This window comes from Lycium barbarum, chromosome 1, assembly GCF_019175385.1.
Source record: "Lycium barbarum isolate Lr01 chromosome 1, ASM1917538v2, whole genome shotgun sequence".
NCBI lineage: Eukaryota > Viridiplantae > Streptophyta > Magnoliopsida > Solanales > Solanaceae > Lycium > Lycium barbarum.
Genome location: NC_083337.1, coordinates 144,140,792 through 144,164,880, shown reverse-complemented (window position 1 = coordinate 144,164,880; position 24,089 = coordinate 144,140,792). Strand labels below are relative to the sequence as shown.

At 39.5% G+C, this 24,089-nt stretch overlaps 1 protein-coding gene across 1 annotated transcript in view; it reads left to right on the top strand.

The window, feature by feature from the left end:
* LOC132641567 (sesquiterpene synthase 12-like) overlaps positions 1-19,923 on the top strand; it is a 42,731-nt gene extending 22,808 nt beyond the window's left edge. The window contains exons 5-6 of the mRNA XM_060358621.1: positions 18,918-19,166; positions 19,346-19,923. Coding sequence (XP_060214604.1) covers positions 18,918-18,921 — 4 coding nt within the window. The 3' untranslated portion in view covers positions 18,922-19,166; positions 19,346-19,923. The remainder of the gene's footprint in view (positions 1-18,917; positions 19,167-19,345) is intronic.
* The last annotated feature ends 4,166 nt before the right edge of the window (positions 19,924-24,089 follow it).

Here is a 24,089-nt window from a genome sequence, read left to right as displayed (position 1 = left end):
GGGTACTTGGATTGCATATTTTCTTCCGCTTCCCATGTCATTTCCTCTCGATTATTATTTTTCCACAAAACTTTAACTGAGGCCACTTATTTGTTTCTAAGCCTCCGTACTTGCCTATCTAATATGGCAATGGGTATTTCATCATAAGTTAACTTTTCTGTCACTTGAATATCATTCACTGGGACGACCCTCGTAGGATCTCCAACACACTTCCGAAGCATCGAGACATGGAAAACCGGGTGAACTGACTCCAAGTCTGGAGGTAAGTCTAATTCATAGGCCACTTTGCCTATCTTTCGCACAATTTCATAAGGCCCTATATACCGGGGACTAAGCTTCCCCTTTTTGCCAAATCTCATAACGCCCTTCATCGGCGACACTTTCAAAAACACCCAATCCTTAACTTGAAACTCTAAGTCCCTTCGACGATTATCCGCATAAGACTTTTGGCGACTTTGAGCCGCCAACAACCGATCTTGTATGAGCTTGACTTTCTCTATGGCTTGTTGGACCAAATCGGGCCCCATTAACTTGGCCTCTCCCGTTTCAAACCACCCAATCGGGGATCTACACTTTCGCCCATATAAAGCTTCATATGGTGCCATTAGGATGCTGGAGTGATAACTATTATTGTAAGCAAACTCAATGAGTGGCAAATGGTCATCCCAATTTCCCCCAAAATCTATCATGCATGCCCGTAACATATCTTCAAGAGTCTGGATGGTGCGTTCAGCTTGCCCATCGGTCTGTGGGTGAAATGCCGTGCTAAGGCGCACTTGGGTCCCTAGACCCTCTTGAAAGGACTCCCAAAATTTGGTCGTAAACTGAGTTCCTCTATCGGAGATAATAGACACTGGGACACCATGGAGTCTCACTATTTCTTTAACATAAAGCCTTGCATAATCTTCTGCCACATAAGTCGTCCTGACCGGTAAGAAATGAGCTGATTTAGTGAGTCTATCCACAATCACCCATATGGAATCATACTTGCGTCGAGAACGAGGTAGCCCTGTAATGAAATCCATATTAATCACTTCCCACTTCCAAGTTGGGATTTCTATATCTTGCAATAAGCCACCCGGCTTTTGGTGTTCTATTTTTACCTGTTGGCAATTGGGACATTGGGCTACAAACTCCGCTACATCTTTCTTCATCCCATTCCACCAATATATAGACTTAAGATCATGATACATCTTCGTCGTTCCAGGGTGAACGGAGTAACGGGAACAATGAGCCTCTCTCAAAATCTGGTGGCGTAAGTCTGCCACATCGGGGACACATAGCTTGCCTCGGCATCGGAGGGCTCCGTCTCCCGAAATATCAAATGGTGACCCCTCTTTCTGAGCGAGCGTATCTCTGTACTGCATTAGCCTGGAATCCTCACCTTGCCGCTCTTTTACTTCCGCTACTAGCGACGGAACTGCCGAATTCTGAATGGTAGCTCTGCTGCTACCCGAGTCCACTACTCGGACCCCTAGGCTGGCTAGCTGCTGAAGCTCACGGGTCATTTCTCTCTTTTCTTGTCGCACATCGCATAAGCTTCCCATAGACCTGCGGCTAAGAGCATCGGCCACAACATTTGCCTTTCCGGGGTGGTACAGGATTTCGACGTCATAGTCTTTTAGCAACTCTAGCCATCGTCGTTGCCGCAAATTTAACTCTTTCTGCTTGAAGATGTACTGGAGACTCTTATGATCTGTATAAATATCCACGTGGACACCATATAAGTAATGTCTCCATATCTTTAAAGCATGGACCACCGCGGCCAATTCTAAGTCATGGGTAGGATAATTCTGTTCATGTTTCCGTAATTGTCTAGAAGCATACGCGATCACCTTACCATTTTGCATCAATACACAGCCTAGCCCGACGCCTGAAGCATCACAATAAACAACATACCCTTCCACTCCCTCTGGAAGTGTCAAGACTGGGGCAGAAGTCAATCTGTTTTTCAACTTTTGGAAACTACGTTCACAAGCATCTGTCCATTGAAACTTAGCTGACTTCTGAGTCAACTTTGTGAGCGGTGCAGAAATAGAAGAGAAACCCTCAACAAATCTTCTGTAATACCCGGCTAAGCCCAAAAAGCTACGAACCTCTATAGGGGTTGTGGGCCTTGGCCAAGTTTTCACTGCCTCGATCTTTTGACTATCCACTCGAATACCATCAGCTGCAACAATATGGCCCAGGAATGATACCGAGTTCAACCAAAACTCACATTTGGAGAATTTTGCAAACAACTCTCGAGCTCGAAGAACTCCAAGGGCGGTTCGCAAATGCTCCGCATGCTCAGCCTCGGATCTAGAGTACACTAGGATATCGTCGATGAATACAATCACGAATAGGTCCAGAAAAGGGCTGAATACATTGTTCATTAAGTCCATAAACACTGCCGGTGCATTTGTTAGCCCAAACGACATTACTCGGAACTCGAAATGGCCATATCTTGTTCTGAAAGCTGTCTTAGGGATATCTTTCTCCCTAACTCTTACTTGGTGATACCCGGACCTCAAATCAATCTTTGAAAACCATTTGGCACCATGCAATTGATCAAATAAATCATCAATCCTCGGGAGGGGATACTTGTTCTTAATTGTCACTTTATTCAATTGCCGATAATCAATGCACATTCTCAAGGAGCCATCCTTCTTCCGGACGAACAATACGGGTGCTCCCCACGGGGATGAACTAGGCTGAATGAAGCCTTTTTCAAGCAAGTCTTTCAATTGCTCCTTCAACTCTTTCAACTCTGCGGGTGCCATCCTATAGGGAGGAATAGATATGGGATTAGTGTCTGGCAACACATCAATCGCAAAATCTATCTCTCGCTCGGGAGGAAGGCCTGGAAGCTCTTCCGGGAACACATCCGAAAATTCGTTCACTACCGGAACTGATTGAAGAGTCGGCGACTCAACTTCTACATCTCGAACTCGCACTAGGTGATAAATACACCCTTTAGTGATCATCTTCCTCGCTTTTAGATAGGAAATAAACCTACCCTTTGGTGACGCCGTATTCCCTTTCCATTCTAAGACTGGTTCGCCCGGGAACTGGAAACGAACCATCTTCGTTCTACAATCAACATTGGCGTAGCAAGAAGCCAACCAATCCATGCCCATAATAACATCAAAATCTACCATTTTTAGTTCATGCAAATCAGCTACTGTACGGCGGTCACATATCACCACTACGCAATCTCTATACACTCGGCTAGCTATCACCGATTCGCCAACGGGCGTAGACACCTCAAAAGGCTTAATAGACTCCGGCTCAATTATAGATCGACCCGCAATATATGGAGTAACATAAGACAATGTGGAGCCCGGATCAATCAAAGCATATACATCATGAGAGAATACCGATAATATACCTGTGACCACATCAGGAGAAGACTCAAGATCTTGGCGTCCAGCCAAAGCATAAATACGGTGATGAGGACCGCTGGAACTGGGAGCTCTGCCTCTACCTCTACCATGGCCAACCTGCGCATGTGAACCTGGCCCCATAGGGCGTGCAGATGCTGAAGACCCGGCTATCGACCCTGATGGCTGGGCCCTACCTCTACCCTGTACTGAGGGGCAATCACGCATAATGTGGCCTGGTCGACCACAAGAATAGCAAGCATCTGAACCTGATCGGCACTGACCCCAATGCAACTTCCCATACTGGGAACATCGTGGCACGGGTGGTCTAGACTGGCCTGAATCATCTCTATACTGAGGCCCTGAATAACTCGGGCTCGGCCCTGAATGAGCAGATCTATCCAATCTCTGGCCTGAAAACCGTGGGAGCGCACTGGTCATAGAGTAGCATGCATGCCTAGGGGGCTGCTGCCGGTGCCCACCTCTGGACTCACTCATCGGCCCCGAAGATCTAGCCCTCTTGCTATGTCCCCTATCCTGTTCACGTTCATTCCTCCGCTGCTGTAGGTGTTCCTCCAATTCCTGAGCATGCGCCTGAATACGTGCAATATCCATGCCATCCTGAAGAGATGCAGTCAAGCATTTATCCATCAAATGTGGCCCTAGGCCCTTCACAAACCGGTGCACCCGATCGCCCATATCCGCTACCATGGCCGAAGCATACCTAGCCAAGGAATTGAAGCGGAGACTATACTCTGTAGCACTCATGCTACCTTGCCTCAGATTCAAGAATTTATCGGCCCTAGCTCGCCGAACTTCTGGAGGCATGTAGTGACGGAGAAAACCATCGACAAACTCTTGCCATACCGGCGGAGGTGCATTGGCTCCCCGCGAAGCCATCCAAACCGTGTACCACTGGATTGAGACATCCCTCAATCTGTATGACGCTAGCTCCACCGATTCGGTGTCTGAAGCATGTATCAATCGGAGCGTCCTTAGCATACCATCAACAAAGTCCTGGGGATCCTCCTCCAGTTTCGACCCAAAGAATTTTGGGGGTTTCAAAGCAATGAAGTCACGGGCCCTTGCGCTAACAGTCCTGTCACCTTGCCCCGCGCTTGGCCTCTGAGTCTGGGCCGCAACCAACTGAGTCAACAAATTAATGGCCTCTCTTACGTCTTGGCCTGAAGCATTCGGCGGAGGAGCTGGAGCTGGGGCTGAGGCTCCCACGTGCTCCTCAGTAATAGGCACTGTCTGGGAGGACTGAGATTGAGCCGCACTCTGGGACTCATCTTCCTCTACTACTGGTGGCGGTGCTCTTTCAGCCCGCTTTTCTGCCACCGTCTTGCCCCTTTGGGCTGCTGTAGTCTTTTTCTTTTTAGGCATCTCTGAAATACACAACACACGATTTAAGAACAAGAATTTCTTACATCATAGCTTTATCGCACGATTCTTATGAAGAAAGAGGGTCATATTTTCCTAAGATGTCCGCAGCTTCTCGTTTATAAGTGTGGCGTGCAACACACCCATAACCAAGACTCTACTAGACACGGCTCGTAGACACATCCTAGGACTGAACTGCTCTGATACCACTTTTGTCACGACCCGACTAGGGGCCCACGACGAGCACCCGGTGCTACCCCACCCGGGCACCCCCTTATCATGCATATCATAACATCTAGGTGAACCATAATTCATTTCATGCATTTTAAATCATTAATCAAGCTAGTCCCATTGGACGACCATCATCAATTGACATATCATGGGCATCTATGCCATGTCAAATACACAAGGCCGACGAGGCCAACAAAAGATATACAAAACATAGGCCGACATGGCCAAACATCTCTACCCACATACACATGACTACGAGCCTCTAAGAGTATGACATATCATGAGCGGGACAGGACCCCGCTATGCCCATAATTATATACACAAAAGAATGAGTACCCAAAAGATATGGCTCCGAAGGAAATGGAGCTCTCTATGAAATCTTCAAATAGGCAGCTATGGGTCAAGTCTGTCTCCCTGAGCACCTGCGGGCATGACACAGCGTCCACAAACAAAAGGACGTCAGTACGAAGAATGTACTGAGTATGTAAAGCATGATTAACATTGATATACAACATAATGAACAATATATGGAATAGCATAGGAGGGGAGACAATAATATCATCATCATCATGTCGCTTACTTACTCACATCGTCATTCGTGCCCCATAATAAAACTCGTACCATGCTTGTGCTCGTATTAGTGTACATGTCCTCATTCGTATTCTTATACATAGTCTCATCACATTCTTTTACATAATATATACATACATAATCATTTCGTATACATGGCATTTACATAGCGTACCCGACCTCATTGGATCAGTATTTCATATACATACTTGGCCGACCAAGGCTCAATGTTACTCATACCTGGCCCTACCAAGGCTTCAGGGTTATCCGTACCATCTGCAGATGTGTGCGCGCGTTTTGAAATCGTATACATATTCTATACATATTCATACACATATATTCTACCCGGCGTTATAAGCTCGGGGTTTCATTATAGCCCTTCATGGGCACGTATGAGCATAACAGCCCGTAGGCACTTTTAGCATCATTATTATCACCATCATCATTACTATCATTATCGTTATTGTTACTTCTATATCGTAGTCCTACTCGTCACCTGAGGTGCGTAGCGCATTCGTAGTACCAATCAAGGATAGTGAGCTTATGAGCTCGGAATGTGAAACAATTGTAGTCAACATGCTCATATAGAGGGATTGGGAGTTTGGCCAAAGAACCATGCCTTATGAAAGAAGGGTTAGCCTTACATACCTCTTTGTCGAATTATTCTACACTTGCACGTACTCCTTCGATGCTCACGTTTCTACCTTCATTAAGGCCATACTATCATTAGTATCGATAACTAGTGCACATGGCTAGAACTAGAGAAAATTGGACAGTATCTCCTTTATCTATACAACATTTGTCCATATCATAATTCAACCCCAAACGTCAACAACACATTTATAATATCATTTCCATGGCCATTAATCATCTACATTATCCACATTCTCAATTCACTTCCATTTGTCCCTATTTATGGTCACAACACCCAACTTCGTTCATCCATATACAATGTCTATTTCATGATCTTAACGTCATTTATAACACACTCATATCACAATACAACAACAATCATGATTCAATTCAAACTATGTCTCAAAAACGTCACTATTCATCATTCATGTCCTAATGGACCATGTTTTCTACAATCCATGCATTTTAATTCTCCAATACCGTAAACATCATATAAAAATCATGAATCTTACCTTAGAAGTTGTAGGGACAAGCTTTTGTTGATAATACTCCACTTTGAGTAAAACCCTAGTATTTCACCATTTGGGTTTCTTGACTTTAGATGATCCTTGATGGGTTTCTACCTTGGATTTACTTGTTTAATGTGGTTGATGGATTAATACCCTTGAAAACTTGTACAACAGTTGTAGAGAGATGTTTTAGAGAGAGAGAGGAAATGTGGAAATGATTTTCATGAACTTGGTCTTTATTTATTAAATCATCACCGAACTGTCGGGTTCCATTATACGGTCCATTATACGGTCCGTATAATAGACCGTGAAATGGGTCTGCCCAGCACCCCTTCACTGTGACTACTTGACGGTCCGTTATACGGTCCGTATAACTGACCGTAAAACGTTACCAGTGAGCAACCTTTCACTGTGACCATTCGACGGTTCGTTATACGGTCCGTATAAATTTTATACGGTCCGTATAACTGACCGTAAAATTCCACCAGCAACCAACCTTCACTGTGATGGTTTTACGGTCCACTATACGGTCCGTATAACATTATACGGTCCGTATAATGAGCCGTAGAACTCATCAGTCACTGAACTTAGTTTCGCCACTTCGTTTGATCTCCGATCCTCATGGAACCTTCTTAACACTTGTTTTACACTTCAATACCAATCTAAGGGACGTTATAACTCTTTCCCAAAATGCCCTTAAGTCATCATTAACCCGATACTCGTATTTCGCTAGTTCATTCACTTGCGTACCAACGGAAGATTTTTCCGAGGTGTAACAAAAAGTAACTATTAGAAGAACTGAGACATGCACTTACGATTATCATTCCACCTCTCCGGAAAGGGCATATAGTTTGCCGGAATAATGTTCACGGTCCTCACCCAGACGTAGAACTCTAGCCAACCCCGGTCTCTATCTTCGTCCATCTTCGAAAAGATTAGGTTCCGACTTCGCTTGGCGAGCTTTATTACACCCCCTCGGAACAACCTCGGGGAATATAATCGGATGAAGTGAGCCAGCGTAAACTCCTTCTTTAAGTTGTTGGCCAACAGCCGGATGTAGGCCACAGTCCTCCAGACAATCGGACCAATCTGGGCCAGGCTTACATTGTATGTCCGGCACATATCTAAAATAATCGGGTCGATTGGGGGGTCGAGCTTGAGTGTAAAAGGATAGGTGTGAACATATAAGAAGCCCTCCCGATGATCGGTGATTGATTCATCAGGTCCGGGGGCAAACACTTGTACCGGACGGTTATCCCATCCGCAATCAGCCCGGACTTGACCAAGTTTGTCCTCGGTAATGGACGACGGGTACCATCTTACATCAAACCCTCTATCAGAAACCGGAGAAGGTTTCTCAACTTCAAAATCCTTGTTATAGTTAGATTTGGACGGTACAATGTCCAAAGCAGTAGGCTCAAAGGCAATTTTTCCCTTGGGATGTGAAGTTGGCTCGGTTCCTTGAGAAGAACGCGAGGAAACATCATGGGAGGTGGTTTCGGTGTTGGCAGACATTTAGAAGTTATGGAAAAAGAGATTGGCGAATTCAAAAAGGGAGAAGTTAAAAAATAGGAGTAAAGGAGCAGTCGAAAGAATTCAAATTGGTAAAGTGAGAAGAAACAAAGCAGCACTTTCAATAGGAAAATAGCAAATGAAGAAGTTGGCGGAGTTGGTTTTCTTTCACACAATATAAGCAATGAATCAAGGGGATAAATGTCACACCCCAATCCTGATAGGGCATGATAGGCACCCGACCCTTACTTAGGGCTGAGCGAACCCGCTGGTTCTCGTTATACTCATAATCTCACAGGACTCTTAAGTCATGAAATGAAATGCACAATGGAAGCTTTTCGAAAACATTCTTTTCATCTTTCTCGAATCAAATAAATTTTGTAATCATATGAATCAGTAAAGTAATGCATAATGATACATCGGCTTAAATAGCCGCTTACAAGACTGAAATATTGTATACATGACTCTGTCTGCAAAGTCTCTAACATAAATCAATATACCATAACATAGATACTCTGACTCGGCAACACTCCGGAAAGAAATGGAGCTCGCCAATCCAGCTGGAACATCTTCTAGCAATATCCTCTACTCATCTGTATACACCTGCTTGGCATGAAACGCAGCGCCCACAAGAAGGGCCGTCAGTACGAATAATGTACTGAGTATGTAAGGCATGAGTAACAATATAACATAGATATGCAAAGTAACAAGGAATAAGAGAGATAACCTATACATCTGAATGCCTCGTAAGGCGGATGTCATGCATGCTTAGCCTTTTAAAAAATATATTTTAATACATATACATAGTAACATGCCCGGCAATTAAGGCGCGGTGTCATATATAAAATATCATGCCCGACCATTAAGGCTCCGTGTTATCATCATTAGCCTGCGTCCAGGTGAGACCAACAACAATGAATAAAATTGAGAATGATCAAAAGATAGCTCAATATTCTCATATCGTCATTGAAATCATAAACTTGGAACCTTTGAGCATAAAATCATTCTCATCATAGTCATCATAATAATGTAAAGCTCATGTACATGGAAATCTCTATGAATAAAATCATCTCATAAAAGCATTGATCTCATAACTTGAGACTTTTAGCCATAAAATCATCATCATAGAAAATATCCTCATCTTTGACATCATCATTATCATCGTAAAAACATGCTCATCGCTGTTATCATAAGAGCTCACAGGATCATAAATATCTGGTTTGGAAAATATGGCATTTTGGGAAAACAGCTATGAATTATTAGGAAAGGAATTATGCCTTGGAGTCGTAAATATTTAACTTTTGAAAACGAGGAAGATATGGAAACATTTATGAAGCCATAGCATCGGAATCATGCCTTTAGAAGCTCAATAATATTATAAGGGTCACGAAATTCGTGGACTTCTAGCATTTGCGGAACCAAGGATATTATGAGTACGACACAAAGGTTTATAGCGAAAGGATCATGCCTTTAGAAAGAAGGGGACTAGCCTTAATATACCTGTTCAACCTCCTCTTAGCTACGTTTATTCGTCTGGGCTCGCAAGTCTACATTTAAAAGGATTTACATCAACGTTAGCCTCTTTATCGGACACTTATTCCAAGTTTCAAATCAAACTATTTTATATTCTGCCGAAAATCGGGCAGCATCTCCCCTGTTTATATGCCTAGCCCAAATTCTCAATTCAACAACCAACACAACAATAACAATACCAACATCAATAAAATCATTTCCCATATCAAATTATTCCATAGATTAGCCCATATGGTGTTTGTTTCATATTTCCACCAACAGACTTGATTTACACAATTTACGACTCCTTTTCCATAAATAAACCAATATTAACGTTAATAGCAAGAGATTCATACCTTTATCTCGATAATAATACTATATCTTCACTCCTTCACCCTGAATCCAAGCCAATTCCTCCGCAATACAATACTACAATCACCACCCCACGTTGCTTGGACCTCGATTAATATTCCGTAGCTTTAATTTTACTCAAAATCCTCACTTTTGGATGATATGAGAGCCCTTTTCCTTTGCTGAAATTTCTGGAATGTTTTGGAGGTTTTGGATGAAGAAAAAGGGGATTTTAATCCCTTTTATAGTGGCCAAATTCGGCATCACTGTAGCAGTACTGTAGCGGTACTGTAGCGGTGTTGTTACTGCGTCGGCAGTTCATTTTGTAACGTCTATAATTCTCTACTCCGACGTCCTATCGATGAGCTGTTTGTTGCATTAGAAACTAGACTCGCCGAACTTCATTTTAGGATTTTGAAACACCTTAAAACTCCAAATATAAATGGAGATATACCCCTCCAAAGTTGACTGAAAATCTGCCCATCATTTCTCAATTTTCGTCAAACTTATTTTCTTCAATTTGCTTGATCTCGAAATCTTCCGAAACTCTCCACACATGATGTTTATCACTTATTATACTTAATAATGGCCATGTTCTTGTGTTTCAAAATAGTCTTTACCGATTACAACGTACGAGATCGTAATTCGTCTTTTTACTTCGTTGTTACATACTTCCCATGGCTTGTACCTTCCAAAGCGTCATGGGACGTCTTCGACACTCCATTACTATGGTGATGTATGTGTCCTGCTGATGCTCTGAAGGTGCGGGGTGTAACATCCTCCCCCCCTTCAAAAACATTCGTCCTCGAATGTTGAGGTAGAGTTCGCTCTGAGGTAGATGTCAATGTTTTTACCCGTATTTGTCAGTTATTACTTTACTTACTTTTTCGTTTGAAACCGAATTTATCCAAGTACGCAGTCTATTCTTCTTATCTTGTGGCTAAAAATTTATGCCTGTACTCAAGGTCATCCCTTGTTCTTATTATTTGTCTGTCCACTAACTCTTCATGCTTTATCGCTTACATTGTCTCTTCAGTCTTCGTTGGTTACATTCTTGTATGCCCTTTCATGTCATGCTTACCGCATACCTTTATCCAATTTTGATCTCCTCTTCTTTTTATTCAGAAATTCTTATTCTCTTCGATCTCCACGTATCTTTCGTACGTTTCATAGATGTTCTGGGCCTTTGTCTTCTTGGAGTTGAATTATTCTTATTCTTCCTCCCTTAAAGATAACCTCGATACTGGTCATATTTTAGCATTTTTTGCTTTCTATAACAGTCGAATTAATCTTTGCGGTACTTTATCTTCAAACTAGTTTAACGCCGAAATGTCTCGCTTAACTTCTCTTTTCTTCAATTGGACTTCTGGCACTTGGCTATCTATCGGTAATCCTTGTACTTATGTCAAAACATCGCAAACCTCTTCTTTAATGATTTACTTCCTTCAATTTACGCTTAAAGTTTCTGATCCTTAGTTCGGCTAATAAATTAGGGGTGAATTTAGAAGTTTGCCGATAAATAACCAAAATTCTAGTCATGCAGCGAATTCGGATACTTTCATTCTTTCTTTTGTCTGTAACCTTCATTCATCACATTTTTCCAATAAGATCCATCATGTTACTTGTTCCACGAGGTCTCATTGTCACCCGATTGATCTAATCAAATGCAATATCCTTTGATCGTTTCCTTTGGGTTTCTCCTTCTACTTTTAACCTTTGCCCGATTATCACTTAGTAAGTCATTCCCATAGTTTGACACAATTATCTGTCATTTCGGTTTATCAATTAAGCGGATCGCTTAATTCCTTAAATGTCCATCTCCTTTAGTTATATTCTTGAATCCTTTTCCTGCGATCTTGTCTTCACGACTTCACCTTCCGTTGACTTAGTTCCTCCTATTTCGCAGCCCTCTATTTCTCTACTAATTGGAAACTTTCTTATTTAGCTGCGGCACTTTTCCTTGCTTGCTTCTCTAGTGCTACCTTAGATTATGCTCTTAGTATTAATCGATTTTTATATACATATCATTCCATCTCCCTTTTTAATGCTTTCGACAAACTTCTTAATTCCTTACAATGTCATCATAGTTCCACTATGGTAGCGCCCAGATGGCTTGCAATAGCATTTCTTGTCAACGTTTTATTATTCTCATTAATTACTTTACCTCAGATTACTCATCCAATGCGTCAAAAATACATAGCCAAGAAATCTATATTCAAATGGGACTCCATTCGACCCATATAGTAATTCTCAGCACCATCTCTTATACTCTTGTATACAACATTTTCTCGTCATCATTGTTGTTATCCCCTATCACAAGATTATACTTACAACATACTAATCCACTATTCAAAATATTTTCGAATCCTTGTTTGAATCTTTCCTCCAATTTCTTCTCCTCTAATCTGAACATCATTACCAAATAACTCATAAGCCGGAGACTAAAATAAAATCTTACTTAATCATAACTTCCTTTCAATACAAGTGTTCTTCCCTCTTTAGGTCCTTGGCTCTCCTATACCGGCGGCTAATTGAGACTTAACTAGCTTCCATTGCTCTTCAAATATTTATTCGTCTCCATACTGTTTACTAGCCATTTTATCAGGACGATTATTTATATGGTCCTATGACATATACTCTCACGATTTAATATAAACGGAGACTTATGATTTCACGACGCATGAGATATTTTATAGTCTCAGGTACTACTGCTGTCGTGCTATCCATAGGCATACTGTCTTTCTTTCTTTTGACGATCATTGAGATTCCCAAAATATTCCTCTCTTAAAACTCTCACCTCTTCCAGCGTTACGATTTCTCTTTTAGTAATCCCGTCTGTCCTTGATACTTATCCTTGATTTTCTAAACCTTTATTATCTTGTCATGCCTCTGTTCCCATGTCTGTCTCATAATATACATGCATTTAGTCTATTTCCACTTTTCTTTAGCGCATTCTTGCTTTATTAGTCCATTTCAAATTTTTACTCCTTCAAACCAGTACATTCCTTTCTTCTGCACTTGGAATTATTCTAATTCGTCTAAGAATGTTCTCATTTACCGGTAACATTTGAGTATTGACTGCTTTGGTAGCCATTCGGCCGACCCTAGCGATCCTTCAACTCCTCTAGTCCATATAACGTCGGAGTTACTTTCATCGCATGATTTGACTTATTTCTCTTTTGCTAATTGAATTCTTGTATCAAGTCAAATGTCCACACATATTGGACATAACTCAAACCACTTCCTTCCTTCATGCCTAATAGTCCCCTAGGTTAATGAATCAATGGCGACATTAGAATTCGTTAGGTTCCTCAGCCGTAAAAAAAGTGCATTACATTTATTCATACGTGTGTACCATTATTGGTCTGGTCCGGAAAAGAAAAAAAACTGTGCAGGATTCCGCTTTTCTTTCGCGATGCGGAAGGAAAGCGCAATGTCCTGAAGCCTTCTGTGCAGGACTCCGCTTTTCTTCCTCGATGCGGACGAAAAGCGGGAAGTTCTGAGGCCTTCCGCTTTCCTTCCGCGATACGGACGGAAAGCGCAATGCCCTGAGGCTCTCTGCCCAGAACTCTGTTTTTCCTTCCGCAGCAATGTTCTGAGGCTGATTTTGATTGAGAAATCAAGGATCTGGTTCTTGGCCTTTCGAGTAACATAAGGTCATAACCTCCGAATGAATTATGGAGCTCGTATCGAATTCAAGGGAGTAATCGATGATGATAAACCAAATAATGCTTTATGAATCCTTAAAATAACAAGGTTTTACGACTTAAAATACGAAGCATGGGAATAGAGTGGATTTGTCTTTGAACGTTTGTGTTTCTATTCTAGTTGGAGTCGTGCCAAAGAAAGAGGGGAAACGAACACCTTACATACCATATCCGTCAAGCCACCATTTAAAGAGCTCCTTACATCAAAAGTTGTCTTTCACCCGAGCCCAGATATCGAGAAATATATCATCAATCATACTTCCATCGCATTTCCATCAACTTATAAGTACTCGTAGACGTCCCTTCCTTAATTTAGCTCATAGTGTCCCATAGTTTCTCTTAACTAATTGTTGGTGTCATAATTATGCGTCATAATCCTTCTAATGTTCCGCCGATTCTTGTCCTCATCATGAAATTTTTGTAAAATACACTATTTTGTTTCTTCCTTCGTTCATTTCTAATTTCCCTTTACGATAACATAGCTTGCTCGTAGGTGTGTTTCTTTCTCGTATATTCGTCTTGTTTCCTTTGTAATCGTATTTCTATCCCTAGTTCACTGTCGTATGCCATCACTGTCTACCCTTGGCCAACTTTATTAATTTATTAACCTTCCTCTTATAGTCGCCAATCACATAACTTCCTCCCCATATCGGTATCTCTTTGTTATCACTCACTAACCAATCTAATCTATAAATCGTAATACTGTATTTGAGTTCCTGATGTCAACTTTCTTTATGTTTCCAATAGGTCCCATAATTGTTCCTTCAATCATAACTTACCAAACGGCTGATGGTCACATTTTCCCTTCACTCTTTCTCTATAGACATGCAAACAATTCAATTTGTAAAAATTTCGGCAGAGTTTCCTCTATAATTCTTACTACCTCATTCCTGCACACAGCCCAGAAAACACATTCGATGCCCCACAGAGCAATCACAAATACCCATAATATCTTGCTCAAGTTCTTACATCAACATCTATCCATATTAGTAAAATAGGAAACATACCTTCCGAATGAACAACTTCAATTCTCAACAATTACCTTGTAGCGGCATAATCAATTGCTTATCCAGGATAAAAACATTTGGGATTCGAATCAGGGACATCATATCCTATGATTTAGCTCTATGGCACGATCTAAGATAAGAAAGAAGGTCGATGGTTCCTAAATGCCCTGCAGCCTCTTGTTTATAAGTGTAGCGCGCTTCACACCCATAAACAAGACTCTACTGGACACGACTTTGCAGACAACCCCTAGGATGAACTGCTCTGATACCAATTTGTCACACCCCAATCCTGATAGGGCATGATGGGCACCCGACCCTTACTTAGGGCCGAGCGAACCCGCTGGTTCTCGTTATACTCATAATCTCACAGGACTCTTAAGTCATGAAATGAAATGCACAATGGAAGCTTTTCGAAAACATTCTTTTCATTTTTCTCAAATCAAATAAAATTTGTAATCATATGAATCAGTAAAGTAATGCATAATGATACATCGGCTTAAATAGCCGCTTACAAGACTGACATACTGTATACATGACTCTGTCTGCAAAGTCTCTAACATAAATCAATATACCGTAACATAGATACTCTGACTCGGCAACACTCCGGAAAGAAATGGAGCTCGCCAATCCAGCTGGAACATCTTCTAGCAATATCCTCTACTCATCTGTATACACCTGTGTGGCATGAAACACAGCGCCCACAAGAAGGGGCGTCAGTACGAATAATGTACTCAGTATGTAAGGCATGAGTAACAATATAACATATATATGAAAAGTAACAAGGAATAAGAGAGATAACCTGTACATCTGAATGCCTCATAAGGCGGATGTCATGCATGCTTAGCCTTTTAAAAAAAACATTTTAATACATATACATAGTAACATGCCCGGCCATTAAGGCGCGGTGTCATATATAAAATATCATGCCCGGCCATTAAGGCTCGGTGTTATCATCATTAGCCTGCGTCCAGGCCTCCCGCGTCCGGGGCAATATCATAACATGCCCACTGCAGTGGTGTGCACATCTCCGTGCCTGCCCGACCGACTATAACGCGGCGCGGTGTGAAAAATACATATATATATATATATATATAAAGCATGCATAAGAGCCCAATCAAAAGCCACAACTATATCGGAGTGACGTAAGGTCGGTAGCCTCCGATTATATTATGGAATAATCATCGTCGCTTTGTCTCACCTTGAAGGAACAATTATTATAAGGTGAGACCAACAACAATGAATAAAATTAAGAATGATCAAAAGATAGCTCAATATTCTCATATCGTCATTGAAATCATAAACTTGGAACCTTTGAGCATAAAATCATTCTCATCATAGTCATCATAATAATGTAAAGCTCATGTACATGGAAATCTCTATGAATAAAATCATCTCATAAAAGCATTGATCTCATAACTTGAGACTTTTAGCCATAAAATCATCATCATAGAAAATATCCTCATCTTTGACATCATCATTATCATCGTAAAAACATGCTCATCGCTGTTATCATAAGAGCTCACAGGATCATAAATATCTGGTTTGGAAAATACGCCATTTTGAGAAAACAGCTATGAATTATTAGGAAAGGAATTATGCCTTGGAGTCGTAAACATTTAACTTTTGAAAACGAGAAAGATATGGAAACATTTATGAAGCCATAGCATCGGAATCATGCCTTTAGAAGCTCAATAATATTATAAGGGTCACGAAATTCGTGGACTTCTAGCATTTGCGGAACCAATGATATTATGAGTACGACACAAAGGTTTATAGCGAAAGGATCATGCCTTTAGAAAGAAGGGGACTAGCCTTAACATACCTGTTCAACCTCCTATTAGCTACGCTTATTCGTCCGGGCTCGCAAGTCTACATTTAAGAGGATTTACATCAACGTTAGCCTCTTTATCGAACACTTATTCCAAGTTTCAAATCAAACTATTTTATATTCTACCGAAAATCGGGCAGCATCTCCCCTGTTTATATGCCCAGCCCGAATTCTCAATTCAACAACCAACACAATAATAACAATACCAACATCAATAAAATCATTTCCCATATCAAATTATTCCATAGAGTAGCCCATATGGTGTTTGTTCCATATTTCCACCAACAGACTTAATTTACACAATTTACAACTCCTTTTCCATAAATAAACCAATATTAACGTTAATAGCAAGAGATTCATACCTTTATCTCGATAATAATACTATATCTTCACTCCTTCACCTTGAATCCAAGCCAATTCCGCCGCAAGACAATACTACAATCACCACCCCACGTTGCTTGGACCTCGATTAATACTCTGTAGCTTTAATTTTACTCAAAATCCTCACTTTTGGGTGATATGAGAGCCCTTTTCCTTTGCTGAAATTTCTGGAAATTTTTGGAGGTTTTGGATGAAGAAAAAGGGGATTTTAATCCCTTTTATAGTGACCAAATTCGGCATCACTGTAGCAGTACTGTAGCGGTACTGTAGCGGTGTTGTTTCTGCGTCGACAGTTCAGTTTGTAACGTCTATAATTCTCTACTCCGACGTCCTATCGACGGGAGGTTTGTTGCATTAGAAACTAGACTCTCCAAACTTCATTTTAGGATTTTGAAACACCTTAAAACTCCAAATATACATGGAGATATACCCCTCCAAAGTTGACTGAAAATCTGCCCATCATTTCTCAATTTTCGTCAAACTTATTTTCTTCAATTTGCTTGATCTCGAAATCTTCCGAAACTATCCACACATGATGTTTATCACTTATTATACTTAATAATGGCCATGTTCTTGTGTTTCAAAATAGTCTTTACCGATTACAACGTACGAGATCGTAATTCGTCTTTTTACTTCGTTGTTACATACTTCCCATGGCTTGTACCTTCCAAAGCGTCATGGGACGTCTTCGACACTCCATTACTACGGTGATGTACGTGTCCTGCTGATGCTCTGAAGGTGCGAGGTGTAACAATAAAACGGTTGAATCAGTAAGAAATATGAGATGGAAGATGATTAGAAGTGGAGAAGTAAAGAGAAGTAAAATGGAGTAGTGAAGGGGTTGATGGCCTTATATAGGCATGGGAACCGAGACGGTTACAGATCCCAGCCAACCGGGGGATGCCACGTGTCCCACAATTAATGAGAAGTGATTTGAAATGACGTGCGTTACGGCGGTTGTCAGAGCTAGCCGTTCGGGATGAGACACGTGGCTGATGACAGAGGGACGTGAAGCAACTGTTCTCGCCAAAATGAAAAGACAACAACGAGCTGATGGAACCACCGGTTTCGTGACTCATCCACTTCCCGTTACTCCGGTAAAACTATGGACCGGAAAGTGTGGGGACTATCTATACGGTAAAAATCGGATTTATGCTAGACCGGTGAGACCGGGAGTCGATGGAAGAAAGAAACAAGCACGAGCATGAAGACTTTCCTTCGGACCGGAGGTATCGCACTAGAAGTGGTTGATCAGAAGAAAGCGAAGGAAATCGTTTAGTCCCGTTTCTCCATAGCCGAGTTGATCGTGGCCGTTGGTCCGGGTGATCGTGGCCGTTGGTCCGGGTGATCGTGGCCATTGGTCCGGGTGATCAGTTACACAATTGCCACGCGTCAAGATCGTTCTGCCACATTGTACTGCCAATCGTACGGGTGTCAGACCGTACGACCCAACCTTATCCTTTTAGGGTTTTCTTTATTCAAAAGAGCTTTATGTTGTACAAGGCCCACAAGGCAAAACTATAAATAGAAGGCATTACCCTACTTTCAACGGTTGGCTTTTTCAGATCTAGAACATTGTAACAGCAAAATATATAAAATCTCTCCCTCTCTCTGATATTGGTCCGGATTTGTGTGTTCTTTAGCTTTATTCGTTCAATACTTAAATATTATTTAATACATATACACAGCGAATCTATATACATTTTCTTCCAACCAAATAGATTAAAGCGCATCCACATATCCTATACCTCACTTACAAATTCAATTGATTACCTAAATTCGGGGTAAACACAAAAAATGAGGCAAGTCTTGGTTACGCTACATTCATCAATAAGTTAAAAAGAAATTGTTAACATTTTGAATCAAAAGGAAGATATGGTATAATAACTATATTATCATCTATTTTACTTTTTCTATTACTGCTTTGTCAGATGAAAAAGTTGGTGACCGCCTATATGAAGGAAAAAGATTGGTTGAATGCTGGCTACATTCCAAAATGTAAGGAGTATATGGAAATAGCAGTAGTCACCGCTACTTGTATAATGGATGCAACACATCACTTGATTGGTATGGAGGAACTTGTGACAAAAGAGACTATTGAGTGGATGTCAAATGGGCTTTCGATTGCGCGTGCTGCTTCAAAAGTGGGCAGATTAATGGATGATATTGCTGACCATGTAGTAAGTACAACAATAAATTTTTAAATTTGCCATTCTTAGTGTTAGCAATATATAGACCTTCATCTTTTATTGTGCTTCAACTTGACTTATAAGTGAGCTATGAAGAAGTTCTATCTATGATTAAAAAAAGTGTTGAAGTGTATAATTGTATTGAAGACACTGAAATCTACTTCTTGTAGGTTGATCAAAAAAGAGTACGTGTTGCTTCAATTGTTGAATGCTACATAAAGGAACATGGAGTTTCAAAGGAGGATGCGTATGTTGAGATTCGAAAGGAAGTCACGAATACATGGAAAGACACAAAGAAGGAATTAGTCCACCCTATGGAAGCGCCAATGTTTGTCCTCGAACGAGCTTTAAATTTTGCACGAATTGCAGATACTATTTTCGAAGGTGGTCAAGACGGATACGCAGATCCCAAAACCAAAACTAAACCTGATTACTTCATTGTTGGTTGAATCCATCAACATCTGTCGACAATGCTCCTTCAGGCAAGTCTTTGGAGCAAATAAGGAAGGTTTACTATATATGTTCTGACAACTAATTGTAATTTCTCTAACAAAAGGTTTATCCTAATTAATGGATGATATTGTTTTGTTGTCAGTTATAAGTGAGAAGGGAATATTGTAATTTTGGTTCCTGAGTTAGTCTTATTCCAGCTTTATTCATTCCTATATATGTTATTTGATGATACTTTACTGTTGTCAGTTATATGTTATAAAGGAAAATAGTAATTTTGGTTCATGAGTTAGTTTTATTCTAGCTTCCATTGCTATGTATGTTATTTGAAACATAGCTCCATTTTACCGTTTGTTAGCTTTGCACAAAGTAATGTATGCTCTCTTAATTTCTCCGTCTGAATTATAAAGTAACCTCTTATTTGTATTGTTTTAATCCTTTATTAAATTATCTTGACTTGATTAGGAGTATTAGTTTTTGAAGATTGGAATAATTCTATGTTAGTTTGACCATGATTTTGCAACACATACTAAGATCTAAAATTAGTAGGAGCTTATCACAATGTTGCACGCATTCAATCATTGACTTTGTCAAATTTCTTCTAATTCTAAAGACTAGCTAGCGTTAGTCATAAGACATAAGGCTAGACTTGCGCATTATAGATCCATTCATTATATTTCATAACTCAAAAATTTGTTGCATTCGAGGAATTAAACTGCAGAATGCAAACAAAGAAGGAACTCTTTTTGTTAGAGCTATATTGGCCTATACTACTCATCGAGGTAAAAATTAATAATAGCACCCACATTTTATAATAACGCATACCAATATATGATATGTTTTTAGTACAAAAAAGAAAGATCGTTGCATCTAAAAAGAGTTTCAAGAGAGATATTGACCACAAACTAGATTCCAAATAATCTTACTCGAGAAGAGGAAGCACCACAATCCATCCCTATAAGATTCTGTACGAGGAGGCAAGCCAAGAAGATTCATTTATTCCTTCTTTTAGTTATTTAATTTAGAGCTTGTTTAGCCAAGCTTTTTTTTAGGCTAGAAGCACTTTTTTCCTTCAAAAGTATTATTTTCTTAGATTTACGGTGTTTGGCCAATAAAAAGTATTTTTGAGAGCAGCAGAAACAGTATTGTTGGGGTTGGGAAGAAGCTAAAAATTCTGTTTCCTTAAAAAAAGTAGAAGCATAATATTAGTTTTTTCCAAAGCAAAAATATCCCTACAATAAATACATATTTGCCAGTTATATCCCTCATTAATTCATTAATTTCCTCCCTCATTAATTCATTAATTTCTAATTATACATATTTGTGTATAGCAACTCATTTTGATTCTTAACAAGATCTCAGTACATTTAAATGTTTCTAATTGTCTATGTATTATATTGATTGAAAATTTTAATATGTACAATTAAATTCATTAAATAAAAGTAAAAATTTAATTAAAGTCTTTCATAATATATTCTTAAAATAATTTTTCAAAAGAACTTTTTTAAAAAGATTAGTCAAACGCAATCTGCTTATTAGAAACACTTTTGAAATAAATTAACCAAGCATAAATTATTTTTCACCAAAAGTACTTTTTTGAAAAATGCTTTTAAAAAAAGCACTTTCTCAAAATAAGTAATTTTTCGCCGCTCAGCCAAAAGACTAGTCTTATTAATAGTTTATACTTGATAGGCTTGGCCCAATACATAGTTTTAAGTTGGGCAATTCGCATTAATGTCCTTATTTTGGGGCGGTCTTTAATTTTCTCACATCAAAATGAAAGTATTTAATTTTTGCCCTTCGTTTAAAATCTCAGGGTTTCGGGTTCGAATCTCTGCTCAGGCTATAATTAACAAAAAATTCGCTAGGTAAAAATTACCTACAAAATCTGCCCATTGAGCATAGTTTTGCTTGCAAAACTCTCCCTTAAGGTAGAGTTTGCAAGCAAATTATGCCTGATGGGGCATTTGCCTGCAAACTATGCCTTAGGGTAGAGTTTTGCAAGTAAACTATGCCTTAGCAAGGTAGAATTTGCCTACAAACTTTGTCTTAAGGCAGAATTTTACCTTCAACCAAAATTCTGCCTTGCGAATCCAAACCTCTGCCTTGTAAATTTTTTTTTTACTGAGTTGGGATTTAAAAACCTCGGGATATTAGGCGAAGAGAAAAAAATTAAAGACCATCAATTTGAGGGACAAAAATTTAAGACCACCTCAAAAGAAGGACAATCCGCGCAAAAAAATGTTTTAAGTTGATAGTCTTGTGCGCACTTTTGGATGACAATTAACATTGGGAGAACTATGTTTGCCCCTTGCTTGCGAGAATGCTTCAAAAGGTTGCTTACAAGTATGTATTACTTTGGGGCTACTCCTTTAACTCTTTGATTATATTTGGGTCTAAATTTATGTATTAATAAAAGGTTAATTGACTTTGTTTAATAGGTGGTCCATTATCATAATTAGATCTTTAATACTTCTTAATATTATCTATCTTCTTTTATTTCCTTGTTTCCCTCCTCCTTTTAGTTTTTGCTTTCATTGTTTGCCGTCAGAAATAGATATGCTACTTTTAACTTTATTTATGAGGTGATGTAGGCAATTAAATTTTGTTGGATTTGAATGGCTTTTATCCTAAATTTTATGGTCCAAATAAATACATGGGCAAGTATAATTGGGTTCATTATTTAAATTTAATTGAGTTGATTCAAATAAAAATCCAATATTATATTGGGCTAGTCCATTGAGTTGGCCTCTATCAAATGTGCCCACCTATGTAGTTCAGCCCAGTGGCCCATAAGCCTTTCTTGGAGCTACTCCATCCTGAACCTAAATTTATCACAAATTCTCAGTTATACACTTAAACTTTGCAAGTAAGTATCGCTCAGTACTTGTCCAAAGTGGACCTTATAGGCCACATGGCATTAATCACATAAAAAGTATAGGGTAAAATACGTGTATATACATGTTGAGGAGAAATATTTACTAAACGTGACAATAGTTTTCTATTTACAAAATATACTTTTTAAAAAAAAACATTATTTTTTTAGATTTTTTTATTTTAGAAAAACATTATTTATTTTTTGATTTTTTTTTAAATTTTTGTTTTTTAAATTATTCTTTTCTCTCAAAAATTTATATATGAAATGTGTATATCTCGTTCAAGGCTTAAAAAATTCACTCAAAATTTAGTGTATGAAAACGGTATGAAATGTATATATCTTGTTCAATGCTTAAAAATTCCGCTCAAAATTGTGTATATGAAAACGGCCGACTTCCTCTAATTCTCCCTCCATTTCCACTTCCTATTTTTTTTTTTATCCGACGTTCGATACATGTATTGAACTTTCCCATTAATTTAATTTCGAGACACGCAAGGCTGGTGAAAGGGGGAAGCATTCCCTAGTAAGTTTTTTTTTCTTCTAAGGTTCAAACCCAAAACTTCTAGTTAAGGAAGGATGAGGCCTAATTTTACCTACAATAGATTTATAGGTTAATTTTTCGTTTAAAAAATATTGAGTAGAAAACTAAGACGTCCTGTTAAAGTTGACTTTAGGCTCCTGATCTTATTGAGCCGCCCCCTATAGTCATTGGATTAGACTGCCTCAATTTCTTTCGGATCACTTTCCACAGTTTTTTCATGAAACTTTTATATCCTTGATTTTTCCTTACACGTTCTTTTGCGCTTTTTTTACGCACCATAAAACTTTCTAAGTGCTCGTTTGGTAATTTTGCTCAATATGGTATTAGATATAGTTTAGACAATATTAGAAGGTATTAGGTCGTTCACAAAGTTTCAATGCGTAACCAAAAATTCATGACAACTTCATGGGGATATTTATGTATTATCTCCAAAAGAAAAGGACTTGAGGAAAAATAAATTGAAAAAAAAAATAAAAAACTAGGAAGATTTAACTGAAGGTGGCCTTTTAGTTGTGAAATTAGTATAGGTGACTTGTGGGGATCACATCAAATCAAAACCCAATTAAATTTGGGATTAAGAAAATTGGATCCAAAATGTATTTTTTTCAAACTTCTTGATCTTTTATAAAATACAAAAAGATCCCAACATTATCCAAAAAAAACCCACCAGCCCCCCTTCTCCTCCTCCTACCCCTCCGCAGCCCCGCCCTGGGCGCCCCCCACCCCCCCCCACCAAAAAAAAAAATTTTTAAAGAAAAGTTTTGATATTTTTATTGCTTTTTCACCAGCCCCCCTTTTCTCCTCCACCCCCCCCCCCCCTCCCCACCACCCCGGTCCAATTTAAAAAAAAATTGTTTTTAAAAAAAAAAAATCTTTATTCCCCCCCCCCCCCTCCCAACCCTCGCCCCGCACAATCAACCCCAAATTTAAAAAAAAAAAAAAAAAAGTTTTGATTTTTTTTTACCAGTCCTCACTCTTCTTACTTCCACCCCTCACCCACCCCACTCCTCACCCCCCCCCCCCCCTCGGCCCAAATTTTTTTTTT